The following is a 17496-nucleotide window of genomic DNA, read 5'->3' on the forward strand; positions in this document are numbered from 1 at the left end:
TAGAACTGTTGAACAAAGACTTGTCACGGCTACTTACTCTCCTCCGTGGTAAAATTTCTAATGAAGTGTTTTCCCTGTTTTCACAGGGGCTGTTTCTCTAGCCCCTGTGAAAACTGCAACAAGAGTCATTGAATAAAGTAAAATACAATTTGGTCTTTAAAAGCGGTTTTCATAGTGTTCCATAGACATTATTACATACTTGGTGCATACAGGAAGGCGTTGGTTATGTTTTTAGCAGCATCATACTGATCACAACTGGGACTCTGAAGTTTTGGCAATCTTACATCAGCCCTCAAACAGTCAGGTATTACTGGTGGCAAAGGCTCCAAGTTGGTCTAATAAAATTGGGAAAAATATGCTTTAGTTGTCATTTAAACCAATCAAAAAAGCAGGATCAGACCAGTAGTTGACTGTTGAATAGATATGAATGATGAGCTCTGGTTTGGTCTGCTTGGAAAATCTTGACACCAATACCAAAGAAACAAAAGCATAAAAAGGCGATTAATAACATCGTTAAATACCTGTAAAGCTTGGTGTGGTAATACACTAGGAAACTGAGCTTTCTCTCCGTTTCTGAAGGAGGTTTAAATCCTCCAAATCTACCAGGAATTCACACTTATGAGGTCCCAAAGCTTTCAGAGTTTTTTCCAAGTTTCCTCTGTAGTCGATTTGGGGGATGGGGGTGGTCACGTAGCTTTTTCTCAAGTCATTTTAGCCAGCTCTGCAATATTTTTGCAAGCATTGCAACTACTGACACAGCTTGTTTTTGAACCACAAGTCTTGTATTTCAAAGTCAGCAACCCTGCTTGTGCTCTATGCTCCTAATTTTTATAAAAAAGTAATCTAGTAAAGCTGCCCAATAAATATGAATTTTAAAAACTAGTTACGTGTGCTGGTTAGATTTTGTTTGAATGAGGGTTATGCTGTGTTTGGATTTCAACAATGAAGGATTTATTCAACTGTGTCTTTTTATTTACTTTCTGTACCTACAGGTTTGTCTATGGTGAATGAACTCCAGAGAGGCATGAGCACTTCATTGCTGTAGCCGCTGATGAATCCTTCTTGGTGGAGGATGCAGTATGTTTGGTCAGGCTGCAGCATTTGGGGACGTCCAAACAGCATGTGCTTCCCCTCTGCAGCAGATTCTGAAACAGGATAAATGCAAATCATATAATCATTTCTTGTAAATAGCATCCTGGTAAACCAAATGTGTTCACTAATCTAGACAGGAAGGCTGGTGAGCTACAATGTTCATTGTGGAAATATTCCTTTTGCCTGAATCATTGCATGTAGATGCCTACATTAACCCGGTGGAATATAGTGGGAGTTTGAACGTTTAAAGTCCATAAAAACAGATTACATGTAATAGTATTTGAATGTTGTGGAAAACAAACAACTAAGTCACGGTATTACGTCAACTCTTAAAAATTTTAATGAGTTTGACCAAACAGATGCACTCATGTGACTCCACAATATTATGGTAGAGAAAAAAATCTATAATTCAGTGTGATCTGTCCAAAGGACACAGACCTCCTGTGCTGCACATAGAAACAAATTTACAAACCTAAATACTGCTACCACTTTCTTATTTAGAGAAAGTTATGCTTTAGGCCGGCTACTGTTCTAAGCAAACTGTAATTTTCACATAGCAAATAATTCTTGCGGAGTCCAAGATGTAGCATTTCCTTGTGTCATTTATGTAAGCACTGAATGATTTGTGAGTTTGCTGGGACATCCACTGAAGTTGGGATTGGTCAATCTTTAGCTACTGTACAACGACATACCTTTATCTGCTTTATAACTCTTCTCAGGATGACAGGCCACTATGCCTGCTTCTCTAAGGTCATTGCTGATAACTTTCTGCCTTGGCAGTATGTTACCACACACCTACTTACTTTAGACAAGCAAACTACCAGAAGTCCTGTTCCTCTAGAGGTGGCTGTATTTGCTTATAATCTGTTTTTCAACTAAATTTGATAAGCAGCACTTAACCTCTGCTTTGAGAAATCCTTTGGAAGCAGAAAAGCTGTTCTAAATTTCTGCCTTTACTCTATATATATCCATGGAAACAACCACAACACAGACGTACAACATCTTACAAAATATTAAATCTATAACCTTGCATTTTTTTAAATCTGATTTCAGTCTATTTCACTTGTGGCTTCTATTTGCATCTAAATTTTATATTGTGACAAATAATATACTTTAAAACTGTCTTTGGGAGGGGGTAGTAGCTGCTTCAGCAAAATTCGGTCATAGACAAACCCTTAAACAGAAAATAATAATAATTTTTAAAAGTATTTTAAGTATTTCAACGTGGAAAACAAACAAGATTAAAAAAACTTGCCTACTTTACTCCTTTACAAACTTGAATTTTTCAAATTCGGACAGACGTAAAAAATTATTTTGGATATTTAGAAAACTACTTCAACAAACACTTATCAAAACTACTTACTCTCCTCCATGCTCATATTCAAACGGCTGTTAATTTCCTCTACAGCCTAAAAATGGAAACACATAAGATTTAGTTTAGTTTTCAAACACCATGTGAAAGATTTGACAGTAATTGCAGAAAGAAATATGTTTTTACAACTTACAGAACGCTAGCTAAAGTTTTAGAACCTTCATTGTCTGCCAACACACAGAGCCCAAAGAAAAGCCTTTGACTTGAGGGCCCAGAACACACACTTGTATCTCTCCAGGATATCACGATGTAGTCTCATTCAATAGTGCTAAATGTGACAGAAGTATTTTCCATCTTTTCAGTGTAATGGCCAGCTGATCTCTATAAAACTACTGTTTCTGTCTCTAAATCCAAAATTAAAAAAATTCACGATTTCCTGTCCACAAATAAACTACTGTATTACATATGGTTTTTTCCACTTGCAGCCATTTCCAAAACGCTTTATCCTAAAATAATGTAATTGTGTCCCAGGTGCTCTTGTGTGGCTACTCTTTCAGTCCATTTGCACAAAGAAAAATTTTATTCATGTTGACTGGTTGCACATTTCAGGATGTTTGCTTGAATTTCAATGGAAAAAGTGAGGCTGTGTCTACCTGGTTTCATTATCATACTTCAAACACTCCAGAACTTCCGTGGAACAACAAGCAAAGAGTTCCACATAACCTGAAGATTGAGTTTTGTATAAACTTGTCAGATCTTTATCTTTCTCTGAGGGGTTTCTGACTTCATTTTGCCATCTTAAATGTTGTCCAACACACGATGATATACAGATCAGTGCTCTAAGGCTATCCACCTCTTAGCAAACATTTACTGTATTCCAAAGGACTTTAGACGCAAAACATAGTCATCCAAGGACCACAAGGTCAGCATAATATCTTTATCCAGGAAAGCAGGAACATCAGTTTGCAGGAGATAAGTCCAGTACACTAACAGGAAATTGGAATTTTGAAATGATACAGCAGATATTTTTACCCTAAAGAGAAATAAACTGGGTTTAAACTGGGTGTATGTTAGGTTTTATTTTATCATTCATGCTGAGATGTAGAAAACAATGAATGAAAAATGTCAGAGGCGAGAATTTTTACATCTTGACCCACAGTAGGGAGTAAATGTCACAATATCTTGACCTTCTGTTTCTGGTCATGCCTCAAGCCCTTTTTGCATGTTTCAAAATGCAATTTTTTGTTTTGTGTTGTTGCCATACTTATCTGCCCCACGATGTAAGGTATGTCTGAAAAGGCTAATATTGAACTGTTGAGTTTCCATACAGCTAAGGATAAGTTTATGCAAAGTCATATCATTGATGGTTACATTACACCCTGGCTTCCCTTGAACAGTAAACAGCTAATATGATTAATCTATGTTGACTTGCAAAAGTTTTGAAACAGCTTTAGGTTTTTCACATTTTATGTTACAGCCAAAGTATTTAATACAATTTTATAGGGTGTTCTTTTGTGCTAGATCACAAAACAAAGTGGGGAAATATTGTGAAGCGAAAATACAATTATACATTTACATTTTTTTATAAACATACATTTGAAACGTGTGGGTAGCAAATGTGTTCAGCCCCTCTGAATCAATCGTTTGTAGAACTTACTTTGTACAAATAATCTTTGTTCATATGTCCAATTTGTTGAAGGAGGCTGATCTCCCAACTGTCATTATTGTCAATGCGAAAACGTTATGCACACAACTGCATCCACAAAGTGGTATTCTATAGTTTGGCATACAAGCACTTTTTGTGCTTTGAAACTTTACACTTTACACAAATCTAGTTAGAAATCATGTGTTTTAGAATAACACTGTAACTGTAAAATTTCTCATTACTGAGTTTTAAGGTCAGCTGCTAAATTTCTAAAAGGGCTGCCTTACAGAAATTGCTGATCTAACAAATCTTGTTGTATCTAACAAAACTCCTCAGAAGTGAGTCATGTCAGGGTATAGTGGGTAGCGGTAGAGCGTGCAACCCATATATGGAGGCCTCGACGCAGCTGTCCCGGATTCCTGGGTTTGGGACTTCCAAACTTGGAGGCCTGTGCTGCATGTCTTCCCCCTCTCTCCACCCCACCTCCTGTCTGCCTTCTTTCAAACAATTAAAGGTCACCAATGCCACAAAAACCCTTTAAAAAATAAACGTGATTCATGTCCTTGTTACTCATATCATGCCGTAATATCTGGGTCAATCTTCCTCAATGGCACAATGTTGACCCTGGGAAACAGTCCCAAGCCCTGTTTATGTAAACTCTAATGATGCCACCCAATCAGCCTTTTGCATATATCAATTTCAGTCTAATAAGAAATCCCGATTTAATAAAGCAGTAGGATTGCTGAGGTTGTTCTGGTTGTATTTTTAGTAGCATTGAGAGCTGGACAAAGCATGTCCACATCCAGAACAGAAAGTAAGAGGAGAGGGCAAACTATTAGAGGGGGTATCGCAAACGTAAGAGGAGAAGAAAAGGTGGCAGGAACAAACGCTCCCATTTTAAACTTGAATGTCAGCTCAGACAATACATCACACTGGCTAACAGTATGTGACAGCAGGGGATTCATGCCGGACTCCTGTGTCCACAGGAGCTCCAAAACTACAAAATAAAGCTCGGTTTCACAAGGCAGAAGCACAGCTTTTGTAAAGTTTCACACAGATGGACAGCAGTGAGTCACAACCTGAAAGTTAAAATATCACCAAACAACGCAAACATAAGCCTGTATCAGGTCATTTTTACATACGGCAGGTTTGATTTGACCAACATGTTTCTTCTGACTGGAAGTAATATAAAAACTGTGGAATGCCCCAGCCAGAATATCACCAAAGATAAAAACCATCAAAATAACGGTGACAGAAAGCCGGTGAGCAATTATAAGAAGAGTTTGATTCCCATAATGCAATTAAAAACTTTTTTGTTGATTTTTAAAAGGATAAACTAAGTTAAAAGTATAACGTTTCTCAGGATCACAGGCCACTATGAGAGTGAGAGTTTTATTTTTGAATAAATTGTAAAAATAAAACCAGATAACGTTTTTCAAAACTGATAGTCTTTCTACATTGTTTCAATAAGTTTAGAGAGATACTTGTCTCATTTCTAATGAGAAACAAACTCCTTGGTTGAATTACTAGAGATATATCTAAATCTGGCAGGGAATTAATAATTTTGGTCTCAAATGCATGTTTCAAATAGCTTTTAACTCTTAGTTTTAGGAATGTGGGGGAATCAGTAAACGATGAAGTAAAATAAGATCGGTAAATGGTGTGGATAATTTTAAGCAGGTACCGTTGCAGATTTCTAAAGGATTATAAAAGGACAGTGTAAAACACCAGCATTCCACACTGATCCAATCAACTCTTGCTGTATTCATGTTAATAAGATTTGTGCTAGAGAGCAGAATGTTTGGTAAACCAATATCAGCAAGTTGTTCAGGCGCTGAAAAAGCAAAGCAACCCTAGACTCGCACTACAACCACCATGATTTAATGTGTGTAAAATGCGGTATTGGTTAACACACTTAGGTATAGAAATAGATTGTTCCATATATACTATATGAGGTTGTTAAACTAAAATGACTTTGGCTGTTTGTTCAACCCGAGCTCAATTAAACAGCCTCTCAATGAATGCCTGGTGCTCCTTGGTAGTTTCTACAGTGTCTCAAAAAATAATCATCAAACAAGTGTTGGGGATCATTAAGATTTTTTTTGGAAAACATGAGATGGTGCTACGAATCAGAAAAAGGCGGACCCAAGATTCAGCCAGACACTACTGAAAGTTTAAAAGGTTTATTCAGCCACAGGAAAACGTGACACAGGAAACACTCCTCACAGCTTCCAGGAATCACTGAGGCAGAAAGAGGGATTAGTGACTTGTAGTCTCTCCAGATTTTGCAGGGATCAGAAAAGCCAATAACCTGCTTTGGTCTTGAGTGGAACTTGAAACCCAGAGGGGAAACCTCAGTGGGCGGCAGGCGGTGATCTCCACAGCACAGGTAAGAAGTGACTCCAGGCTGAATAATCCGAGGGATAGGCCGGCTCAATAATCCAAGGACAGAAACAGGGTCAACGATCAGAACAAGAGGTGTCAGGCAAGGGGCAGGCAGAGGCATAAATCCAAAAGGCAAAGCAAGGTCAAGAACAATGATCAGACAGGAAGGAACGCTGGATATCTACTCACACGAATGGTTATCAAAAATCTGGCACCGTCTGCTTGTCAAGGAAGACACAGGTGTATGGCATGCCACAGATTGCACTGCACAGCAGCAGCCACCAGGTGCATCTAATCTGCTGATTGCAGCCAGGGAGACAGGGTAGAGCAGACGTGCCAGAATCATAACAGATGGGCCTTTGTGTTCCTTTTGGTCAGCAAGGATTTTACTCCAGACCTCTCCCATGGATGCCATTGGTCTTGTTTTTATGGTAAATCAAAAGCATTGATGTTAATTCAAACTAAAGAGTCAAACATTTTTATTGCCTCTCTTGCTTCAGTTTTTATTATTCATTTTATTGGTCAGTGACTTGTGGGAAAATTTTACACCATTCCATGTTTTCTCTATTTGTGGAAAATGGCTCTCATTGAGGCTTGCTTCAGTCCAAAAGCATTAGAAGTGGCTTTAAAACCCTTTCCAGACTATTTCTACACATTATGTTTTTAGATTGGATGATGATGTGTTGCTTTTTTAAATCTTTTAGGCTATGTGGTGGATGTTTCTATCACCACCACAAATTGTTAGTATTGTTTCATTGTTCAAGTTCAAGTTATTTTATTTAGACAGATATTTTCTAATGACTGCACACTTTAGTTAAGATTTGTCTGAATGGTTTACTTATACTTGTTTTTTTTATCTTTGAGGTTCTGCAAACGCAGACCAGCTGGAGGTGGAAGCCAGGAACATACCATTATTCTTAACCTGTTAAAGTTCTTAGTTATTTTATCACTTTTTAGTATTCACTTATTTGTGGTAAGTTAAAGATTAATTTGTGTCATTTATGTTTGTTAATTTTGTACGTGTTTGTTTCCATTTGTTGTTCCTCTTATGTTGTGCCTTCCCCATTTGGTGAGTCTAGGTTATTCCACCCCTATTTAAGTAGCCTTTTTTTATTTGTCTTGAGGTCAGTTTTGTTTGAGTTTTGTTACTGTTCAGTTGAACTCAGCTGAGTTGGGCCCAAACTCATGTCATTTATTGTCTGAGTTATTTTTGTATTGAAGTTGACTTTTTGTTAACCATTTTTGACATTATTAAATTGAAGTTTTTCCAATTTTTGCACACCTTTTGTCCTTGCTAAAGTCTGGCCCACCACAGGCTACTTCACTACTTCATGCTGTCGGACAGTCTGTTTTTCAAGGATTTCTTGACTAAACAGGATGATAGTAATCAGGTTGATTAAACTGAAGATGGTTAATTCATGATTTAACAAGGGGGCAAATACTTTTCATATTGGATCACATTGCTTTAGCCAGCTTTTTTCCCTTTAAAACAATTTGAAACATTATTTATAAAATTGGTTTTGTATTTAGTCAGGTGATCTTTAGTTATAAAAGTTGTTTGAGGATCTGAAATACTTTAGTGTGACAGGAACACAAAAAGAGGAGAAATCAAAAAAAATATCCTAGCACTGTATTTAGTGTCTATCCTACATGGAGGATTCTTCTCGTCTTGGAAACATATGAAAAGTAAAATAAGGTAAAAGCAAATTTCCACTCACTTTAACAAAGTTTTGGGAGGTTGCATATTACGCTGTACAGGCTGATTCACTTAACACACAAAAACAGAAATAAGCAATTTTGTTTGGTAAGATTAAAAAATTGCCAATACAGTATTTCTCTACTCTAACAATTGTTATCTGCTAATGATAAAGTTTAAAACATTTGACCTTGATAGCTGCTGAGAACTCTAGTTTGATTTGGCTTCAAGTGCATTTCCTTATGGACATATGTAAAGCAGCCTTTTTTATTTTCCTTTCTGAGAAAATGCATTTTCCTTTCACTCTGGCTAGCTCTGTATAGTTTTTAGCCTTAAACATGAAAGGATGAACAGACATTACCACCAGGGTCCTACAAGTACATTCCAGCTCATCTTCAGGGGTTAGGCTGATAAGTGGGCACTGAGTCGGCCTAGTCTGCTCTGCAGGGTGTGTTGGGGTGTAAAAGATCTTGCTAAGAACATGATTCATGCTGCCATGGGTCCCGTTGTTGTCAGATGGAGTGATCTCCAGCACATCTGTGCATGAAATAAGAATTGCATTGGTGACTAGACAAATAGCTCTTTGACCAGTCAAAAACAGTATTTATTTTTGGCTTTTTGAGCCAATAATGTTAATGATGGATTTTAAATTTAGAGTAAAACAATTGGCACTTCTAAATCTGCACTTCTTATTCTTTAAGAAAAAAAAAACCACTTACCACACATTAAATTGTACAGCTCAATGTTAGCGAAGGGTTCAATTGTGAGTTTTTGCTGAAATTTGGGTCCATAACTGAGAAACATTGCCTGTAAAATAGAAAGAAAAAGAAATCTGTGCTTTTGTGTTTTTCCATGCTTTGAAAGAAGGGTGGGAAGGTTTCCAAGTGGGTGGAGAACTCTTTACTCACATGCATGCTCTCAGCGTCGTTGTCATAGCCATGATTCCCACCTGAGCAGAATGTAAGTGATCCTGGATAACTGTGGGGAAACATTTAGCTTTGAAATTTCTGTTCCCAGCTGTGCATTACTAAAGCTATAAAAGTGAATGTCTAGGGGTGCAAAAAACAAACCTTAAAGAATGGGGAAAAGTTAAATGAATCATGCTGTGGGTATAACCACGACATGATTATAACAAATAGCTGCTTGTTCAATCATTGGCCTCTAGCTTTCTCATTATTACCATGAGAAACCTTCACCCTTTTCAGAAGATGAAAAATGTCCTGAAATAATAATGACTTATAAATAAGGTTAAAAAATCCCCCAGTCATAAAAGTTAATGATTTTCTTGCTATGCTGGAGTTCACATATTTATTCATGAGACATTTATCCTTGTGGAAAATGGGAAAATGTTAAACATCTTTTTGGGAAAAACAGATGGCCCAAAGCCATGTCACTCTTGTGTCTGCTGTATTCATAACGGTGAATGTGACATAGTGTGCAAAAAAGAAGAAAGAACAGGCAGATTTTTGTTAGAACAATAAAATCCATCAGTTTTTGATAACTTTGGGTCAATTCAACCCTTTGTACACACAGATAAGCCTTCCATCCCTACTTCTTTTCATTTCGTACCTGTAAATAAACCAATTTTAATTAATTAGGCTGACAGATAATCATAAAAATACTAAAATCTTGGCTATAACTTCATTTGATTTTTCATTATTTTCTGAAATTTTTGTATTTACTCCTTATTTTCTAATAAATGTGTTTCAGATGCTTATGTTGTATGTAATAGAAATATGAGAAATGATCACCAATGATTAAAATAAAATAATCAAATTTTCTTAAAACTCAAACTAATTTAATTTGAAAGAACACGTTGATTCATCTGCTGTCAAAGTGCATAAAAAAAACATCCTGGATGATTAAAAAAATAAAAATAGAAGCTCTAGCTCTAACAAATTGCAAATACACAATGAATACCTCTCAAACAGCCATTTTGGTTCAACCAGGACAGTGACATCTTCGATACGGCGACTGTTGGCAAAGTGGAGACGCTTTGGTAGGTTGGATTTCAGGTAAGGGGTGATCTTCTGGTCTGGCTTCTTGCACTTCAATGACCAAAACCATAAACACTGATTTTATATGAAATATTCATTGTTTGCAGGACATTAGCTGTGTCAATGTCTTATCAAAAACAACTTAAACTTTGCATAAATCAGGTAGTTTAAAAGCTTTGGTTTTAAACGTAAAGTTTAAAGTCCTGAACTAATTTGTCAAATGAAAGGGTTACTTTTTCCATCCATACGGTAATTATTTAGGCCGTTAAAATAAATACTTACACTCATATTAGCAACAAGTCCTGCAGAGTCCACTATTAAGAGAGAAACATATGTTGGTCATTTCAGAACTTTTAATCCACTGTTAAGGCAAAACAAATTTATTGTCACATGAAATTAAGTTTGGAGCCCATCAAAATATTTTATCCCTAGCGGTACATTTTTTACACCATTAAGCTGTAATTTTTTCATTAATGCACTTCACTTTACACAATAGGCATATTAATGTTTAAAAAAAAAAAAAGTATTTACAAGAGTATGTAAACTCTTTTTTATACCGATATTTTAAATTCCGGCTGCACGGTGGCGCAGTTGGTAGGACTGTTGCCTTGCAGCAAGAATGTCATTGGTTCAATTCCTATCCGGGGGTCTTTCTGCATGGAGTTTGCATGTTCTCCCCGTCCATGCGTGGGTTCTCACCGGGTACACAGGCTTCCTCCCACAGTCCACAGACATGCCTGTTAGGTTAATTGGTCACTCTAAATTGCCCTTAGGTGTATGAATGAGTGTGTGCATGGTTGTTTATGTGTTGCCCTGCGATGGACTGGCAACCTGTCCAGGGTGTACCCCGCCTCTCGCCCATAGACTGCTGGAGATAGGCACCAGCTTCCCCACGACCCACTATGGAATAAGCGGTAGAAAATGACTGACTGGCATTTTAAATTCCACTAAAATCAAAGCACAGAGTAATTTCCAAATCACAGACAAAAACCTGTTGGGTTGTAAAGTGCACATTTCAATTTTTACTCTGACCAAATTTAAACCATTGGATTTTTTTAATTAAACTTACTTAATGGCAGTGTGCTGGTATAGAGAATAAAGTTTATTTATTACATTTCAGCTTTTTAGGCTCAGATGTCCTTGGTAAAAAATTAATAATGTACTTTTAATCTGAGTGACGACAAGAAATACAATGAATCCTTTAAAGTCAATTAATTTGGGATTGGTGATATGATGTGAATTATGAAAATATTAATTTATATAAATTTATAGAGTCAAGAACCTGCAAACCATGGTGTGATGAGAAAACTTGGCACAGAGGAAAACCTTGGCAGGTATAGCTGGCCTAGTGAAAGTACTCCAAGAACTCATTAACTCATCCAGAAGGTCCGAAACAAATCCAGAACAACATTTCAACAATTCCTTACCTGAGGCTTCACTTTGGAAAGTTATGGGTCCATGATTCAACAATAAGAAAACAACTTAGCAAATTTAGCATCCATGGAACAGTTCCTGACTTACTAAAAGTAACATACAGCTAAACTCACATTTGCCAAAGACATCTTGATGACCTCAAGACAAAAACGGAACATTTGCATCCCATTGCATCTTGTGTGAAACTAACAGTATTTCAGAAAAAGACCATCACAGTAAAATATAGTGATGGTAGTGCAATGATTTGAGGCTGCTTTGCTGCTTCAGGACCTGAATAACTAACTGTTATTTATGGAATCATGATTTCTGCTCTAACAGAAACTCCTGAAGGAGAATGTCCAGCTATCAGTCTGTGACCTGAAGTCGGTGCTCATATGCAACAGAACATTGGTCTAAAGCACACCAACAACACACCCTCTTAATGGCTTAGAAACAATAAACTGAAGGCTGTCTACTGTAGTGGTCAAACTGAAACAATGAAGTTACTCTGACATGAAATTAAATATTCTTTTTTGACATGAAAACTCTTGAATGAACCAGAGCTATTCTGCATACAGGATAAGGACAACATTCTTCTAGATCAACATAAAAGACTTATTGCCAGTTATTGTAAACACTTGATGCACACTTTAGTTATGTAATAGGATGGTGAGCCGAAGCGCACCAGTAAGTACACTGAATGGCTCAGAAAAAACAAAAGAAAGGTTTTGGAGTGGCCTAGCCAAAGTCCAGACTTAAAAATCACTGAGATGTTGCAGCATGGCCTTAAACACGCTGTTCATCATTGTCTAAAGTGGCTGAATTAAAACAATTCTGCTAAGAATTGTGAGCCAAAATTCCTTCAGAGCAACATAACAATCTGGTGACAGTTAAGATCAAGGGTGATACAATCAGGTTTTAGGTTTAGTAGGCGATTATTTTTTCACATAGAGCCAGGTTGGTTTTAACAGCCTTCTTCCATAATAAATAAAATCAAAAATCAAAACTGCTTTTTATATTTATACAGGCCATCTGTGTCCGATTTTTGAATTTGGTGGTCAGAAAAACCTAAATGTGACAAAAAAAACAACCCATAAGAAATCTGTAAGGTGGGAAAAAACATTTACAAACCGTTGTATTATAAAGAATAATTGTTTTCAAAAGTGACAATAGCCAGCTCTATTCACACTGAATGCCAAGTTATGATGTTCAACTTTATTTGTAGCTTACAATTAGTTTTTATAAAAACAATTTACTGATTTGAAGGTGCACTTGGGACCATGCCTTAAACCTGGTGTTATTGTAATATCTTTATCTTCTCCCTGACATTCATATCAATCATCTTATGCATCACAACCACACCCATGAAAATCAGATGCACTGGCTATGCTCAGAGGGTGATTTGTTGCCATTTCTAGTAGCTTTTTCCACATTTTCTTCTTTGCTCTTAAAGAAACATTGTTATTGCTGTGTGGGTTGGCTTTGTCTTGTGCAAGTGTACAGTGAGTACTTTGCTACGTGACATGATGTGCCAGTCTGAATTCCGTGAGAGGAGCACCCAAAGTGTACAATAACTTGTTTGTGAATTATGGAGCTATCAAGGTAGTTTGTAGATTTCATCATTCCTATCTTTTACAGACATTCTTTTGAATGGTATGCTTTGTTGCCCAGGTAGTTTGTGCGACCACTCAGAGATTAAACATAATCCAGTAAAAGGGAAACACGTTCATTGTTTCCTTTCAGTGAAACCCAAACAGGTCCACTATTTTTACACCGATTGACAGAAAAACAACAGATACATTTTTTTTTTTCATAATACATTCTGCACTGATACCTACTCAGTCACTGTGATTAGCAAGGCCTAAAAGCATAATGTCCATCAGTAATACATCTACTTACAAACAAAGTCTTTATTCCTGGCTCTGATGCGTCCAACTGGCCCCTCGTTGACAAAATAATTACTAATATCCCCCACCAGTTCCTGCATCACCTCCTTCCTGTCACAGCTGGTTTCCTCCATACCTGCAAAGTATTCAGCTGTTGCATTAATGTTCATCACAGAACAACTAATGTTTTTCAAAAAGTAGAACACACCATCGTTTTCTAGCTGAGTGAGTCAGTGAACAATCTCATGTGAGGTGGAATAGCACAGCTACGGTGCATTTAAGCATAATGTATGGTGATTAACCACACTTATCAATTAGTGGGCAGAGAAACTGGAGAGAGCCTGGACTCCAGCTACATAAACACACAAGCAGGATGCCAGGCTGTCTGCCTTCACCTGTTTTACTCTATGGTATTTGCGTCTTTGAGGGAAACCGATGACTGAGAGCTCCATCAGTTTTATTTGGATTGGAAAACAGCTTTAGTGTTTTCCTAACTTTGTTCTATTCCTGTGTATGTACTTTGACGAAACTGATGAAAATAATTTGAATCCAAAAACAGATCAAAACAATTAGCAAAAAAAAAAAAATGAGTAGCTCTTGGCTTGTCAGACATTGATGATCAAACGTTTGGTTCCTTTGGAGGTAAGCAAAACAAACAAACAAACAAAGAAAGTTTATAAGACTCAAATGGACTTTCTCTTTAAATGTTCCACAATAAGCTTATTCACAACCAGAACTGAAGGATTTCTTTGGCACTAAAAACTGACCTAGTTCACAATCATGAAAGACTAAAATATTTAAAGAAAAACCGACAATATTCATGGTGTTAACGATTAATATTCATCTGAATTAAAGTTCAAGATGTGCTGAGTTACCATGATCGGCAACAACAATGATGTTGAGACAGCGATGTAGGTCAATTTGCTTGAGGCCGTTCATGAGCTGACCCATTATTTTATCCACTCCCTGGATTGCTGAAATTATCTGCAGAAAACAAGTGAAACATTCAGTAGAGAGAAAAATATTTTTTCTGCTGAAAGTTGGCAGAGATTATAGAATTAAATAAAGTAAAGTTTAAGTGAAGGGTTCCAGTGAATTCATTCTCGTGAGTCCAATTCTTGTTATTAAAAGTAATTAAAGTTAGAAATTGTATAAACATTGCACCCAATTAAGAAGAACATTTCAAAGAATTAAAAGTCTAAATTTACTATGACAATCATGTCCAGAATTAATATACACACTCTTCTAGTCATAACTGATCAATTGCTAATTTCGTGGCACACATCCAGCTTTTAAGCAAGAGGACAAATTTAGTCTACTTTATCTATTCAACAACTAGTTTAAAGTGTGTTTCAGATAATTGTCCTGTTAGAATGCCAATTTGTGTCCTGGAGCAATCACAAAACCACCATGGTTCAATCCTCCCATGAACTGGAAATTGCTGGGAAACTATTGTCAATACCCTCGTGTTTACAGTGAAGTAGATTTAAACAGACTAATGGACAATTAGAACGGCTAATAAAAGAAGCTTCTTCTCCAAAATCAATACCTTCAAGACTGAAATTTGAAGCTGAACACATTAAAGCTGATTGGCAGTGGTACTAACAGAATAACGGAGGACTACCCCTTAACAGGTAATTTTCATCCAGTGCAATTTTCATCCACCGGATCCAAATTATCATGTGCAGACAAAAGGACATTTGTAAGGATGTTTAAGGAAAAGCCAGGAAACCATGTCACTGCCCACTGAGGCTTTGTCTTACTGGTACTATAATAGCAAATACATTTTTTCTTCATTACAGAGTGCCCAAAACCTAATTCCTGAAAGAGAAACTACAAGATGACTACAAAAACAGATGAGCAACATCTAAAAACAACTAAATGATCCAAAATGAAACAGCTGGTGGAGGAAAAAACACTACTGTTTAAGCTTTGGCATATTACACATGTTTAAAACATCAATTTCCGGTAAGCTGCAGCTTATTTTCTCTGAAATATCTCATCGTCCTGGATATTCAACCATAACAGAGTCTGCTGTAAAGAGGCTTTGTCTCTGTTTTCATGAGAATATAATGAATCCTCATGAACTCCTCCCCTAAAAGGCTTAATGTGCAGGAACAGGATGTTCATGTTTTAACAGCTGGAGACACCTGCTGCCAAAGCACACAGGATGACCTTTCAGTTTATAACAGCTTGTTTGATGGAGTTCATGGAGGAGGTTTTAACCTCTCAAAAATTTTGTAAATAAAGTGAAATTATTCATATATCATAATTCTTATTTTTTGTTTATAAGTGTGTACACACAGCTGTGCTCATTTGCTTGGTATTTGGAAATACCGTTAAAAAATCTCATTGTTCCACTCTTGCAGGCTCAAGCATAATCTAAAGTATTGATTATTGAAAGCGCTGTTTAGGTAGAGATGATCATTGGCTCGGTACTCTCTGATCCATTCAAATTTCTGTTTTCTTCCACGTCTTTTGGGTTTTGGTTCCATTTGATTAACATTTAAACCAAAGTACACTGTTCTGAACACTATCTGGAACGACCCATCTTACTTTGATCTTCAGAGAAGCATCAACTTTAACCAGAAGGCACAACCTCTGCTACCTTCACCTTTAAATAGGGACTACCTGTTTGACACCTGTGCTTTTCACAGAATGAAAGACCTCACTGGTTGAACTCCACACTGCTATTACTTTAAATAGACCTCCTTACAGATACGGTTACACAGAATCAGCAGCATGCTTGTCATAGCTGTTAGGTCTGTTGGTTTCTGCTGCTTTACTACACATAATAACAATAAATTATTTGTCTTGTAAATATGTCATTTCTATTCAAGACAGTGATTGACCTTGTTGTGATGTTGGACCGTCTTTAGTTTGAACAAACTTGTTTGAGAATAATCTTGGATTCAGATCTTTCTCTAAACTACCAAACTTATTGGTTTCCATTTTACTACTCCCTCATAAATGCATACACATTAACAGATTTTTCCAAGGTCTATGGAACTCTTTGATTTCCTACTTGTCCTAAAATAATATGCTAAACTTAACAAGATTTCATGAGGCCCTAACAGATGTTCTGTCAGTATATGACCCTGACTTTGAGACTGTGTCTGTTTCAGAGGACATGTATACAGTTAGTTTTAACAGGCATCTTCTCTTTCATCTAAATGACTTACTTTAGTTTATCAAAACTACCTCCATACTCATTTCTAATCTCAACATCAAAGCTCGACCCTACGTCAGAGTCACTACTTTTATTGCTTTTAACTTTACCACCTTGTATTCTAAATGTCAACATTTTATGTAGAAACTGTGACACGTAAACAGCAGTGGACCACAAGGAGTACACATGAGCTAATTGTTTCTACAACGGTACTCAGTTGAACACCAGCCACACAAAATCTAAATGAAAAACGTGAATGGCAACAAATATTGTCAAACCTAAGTATATACGTCGTTTTTAATCAACTGCATGGTCATGCTTAAATACAGCTGCACATTATTCAGTCTTACGGTCCCTGCCAACTTTCTGAAGTGCCCAGCATATTCGAATTTTATGGTTCGAATTTTGTTTCTTGCAGAAAGTAAAATTGACCTGCTTTTATAATGGGCAGAGGAAAGAAGATCCAGGGTCATTTTGAGAGCTTTCTTCCTCTTGCTCCACACCAAAGCTTTGGGAAAATATCAACTGTTTACTCTGAAGCAACTTTAGAAACAGGTTTAGTTGACTGTAGGGAAAATAATAATTTTGCTAGTACATACTATGCTGAAGAAGGAATGATAGGATGGAGATGAGGGAGGAACTCTGGAGATGTTTGGCAGAAGTTCAGGGTGGCCTGCTGAGTAAACCTGGTAAGCTTGAACTCTCTTAATGGGTGGAGGGCCTGAGTATAACAAGTAGTTGGTCTGGAATGTGATGCTTATATACTGTCAGTGTATTACTGGTAAGTTTTTAGGTGTTGTTTTTCCCCTAAAATCTTTATTATTTTATAATGCCACTTAATTCTGGGTAAGTTTGCTCTCAAACACATAAACAGTATGTGGAATTTAACAGAGGAGTAACA

The 17496-nt window shown here is 36.8% G+C and overlaps 1 protein-coding gene across 2 annotated transcripts in view; it reads right to left on the bottom strand.

Moving 5' to 3' along the window:
- Window positions 1-17496, bottom strand: part of LOC124879231 (venom phosphodiesterase CdcPDE) — a 58048-nt gene that overhangs the window by 22952 nt on the left and 17600 nt on the right. For both annotated transcript variants that reach the window (XM_047383648.1, XM_047383647.1), the window contains exons 12-21: window positions 14302-14410; window positions 13440-13562; window positions 10410-10441; window positions 10051-10178; window positions 9039-9108; window positions 8850-8937; window positions 8492-8667; window positions 2456-2501; window positions 991-1145; window positions 200-335 (exon numbers count right to left, since the gene is read on the bottom strand). In XM_047383648.1, coding sequence (XP_047239604.1) covers window positions 200-335; window positions 991-1145; window positions 2456-2501; window positions 8492-8667; window positions 8850-8937; window positions 9039-9108; window positions 10051-10178; window positions 10410-10441; window positions 13440-13562; window positions 14302-14410 — 1063 coding nt within the window. The remainder of the gene's footprint in view (window positions 1-199; window positions 336-990; window positions 1146-2455; window positions 2502-8491; window positions 8668-8849; window positions 8938-9038; window positions 9109-10050; window positions 10179-10409; window positions 10442-13439; window positions 13563-14301; window positions 14411-17496) is intronic.

Source organism: Girardinichthys multiradiatus, chromosome 13 (assembly GCF_021462225.1).
Source record: "Girardinichthys multiradiatus isolate DD_20200921_A chromosome 13, DD_fGirMul_XY1, whole genome shotgun sequence".
In the NCBI taxonomy this organism is placed as follows: Eukaryota; Metazoa; Chordata; class Actinopteri; order Cyprinodontiformes; family Goodeidae; genus Girardinichthys; species Girardinichthys multiradiatus.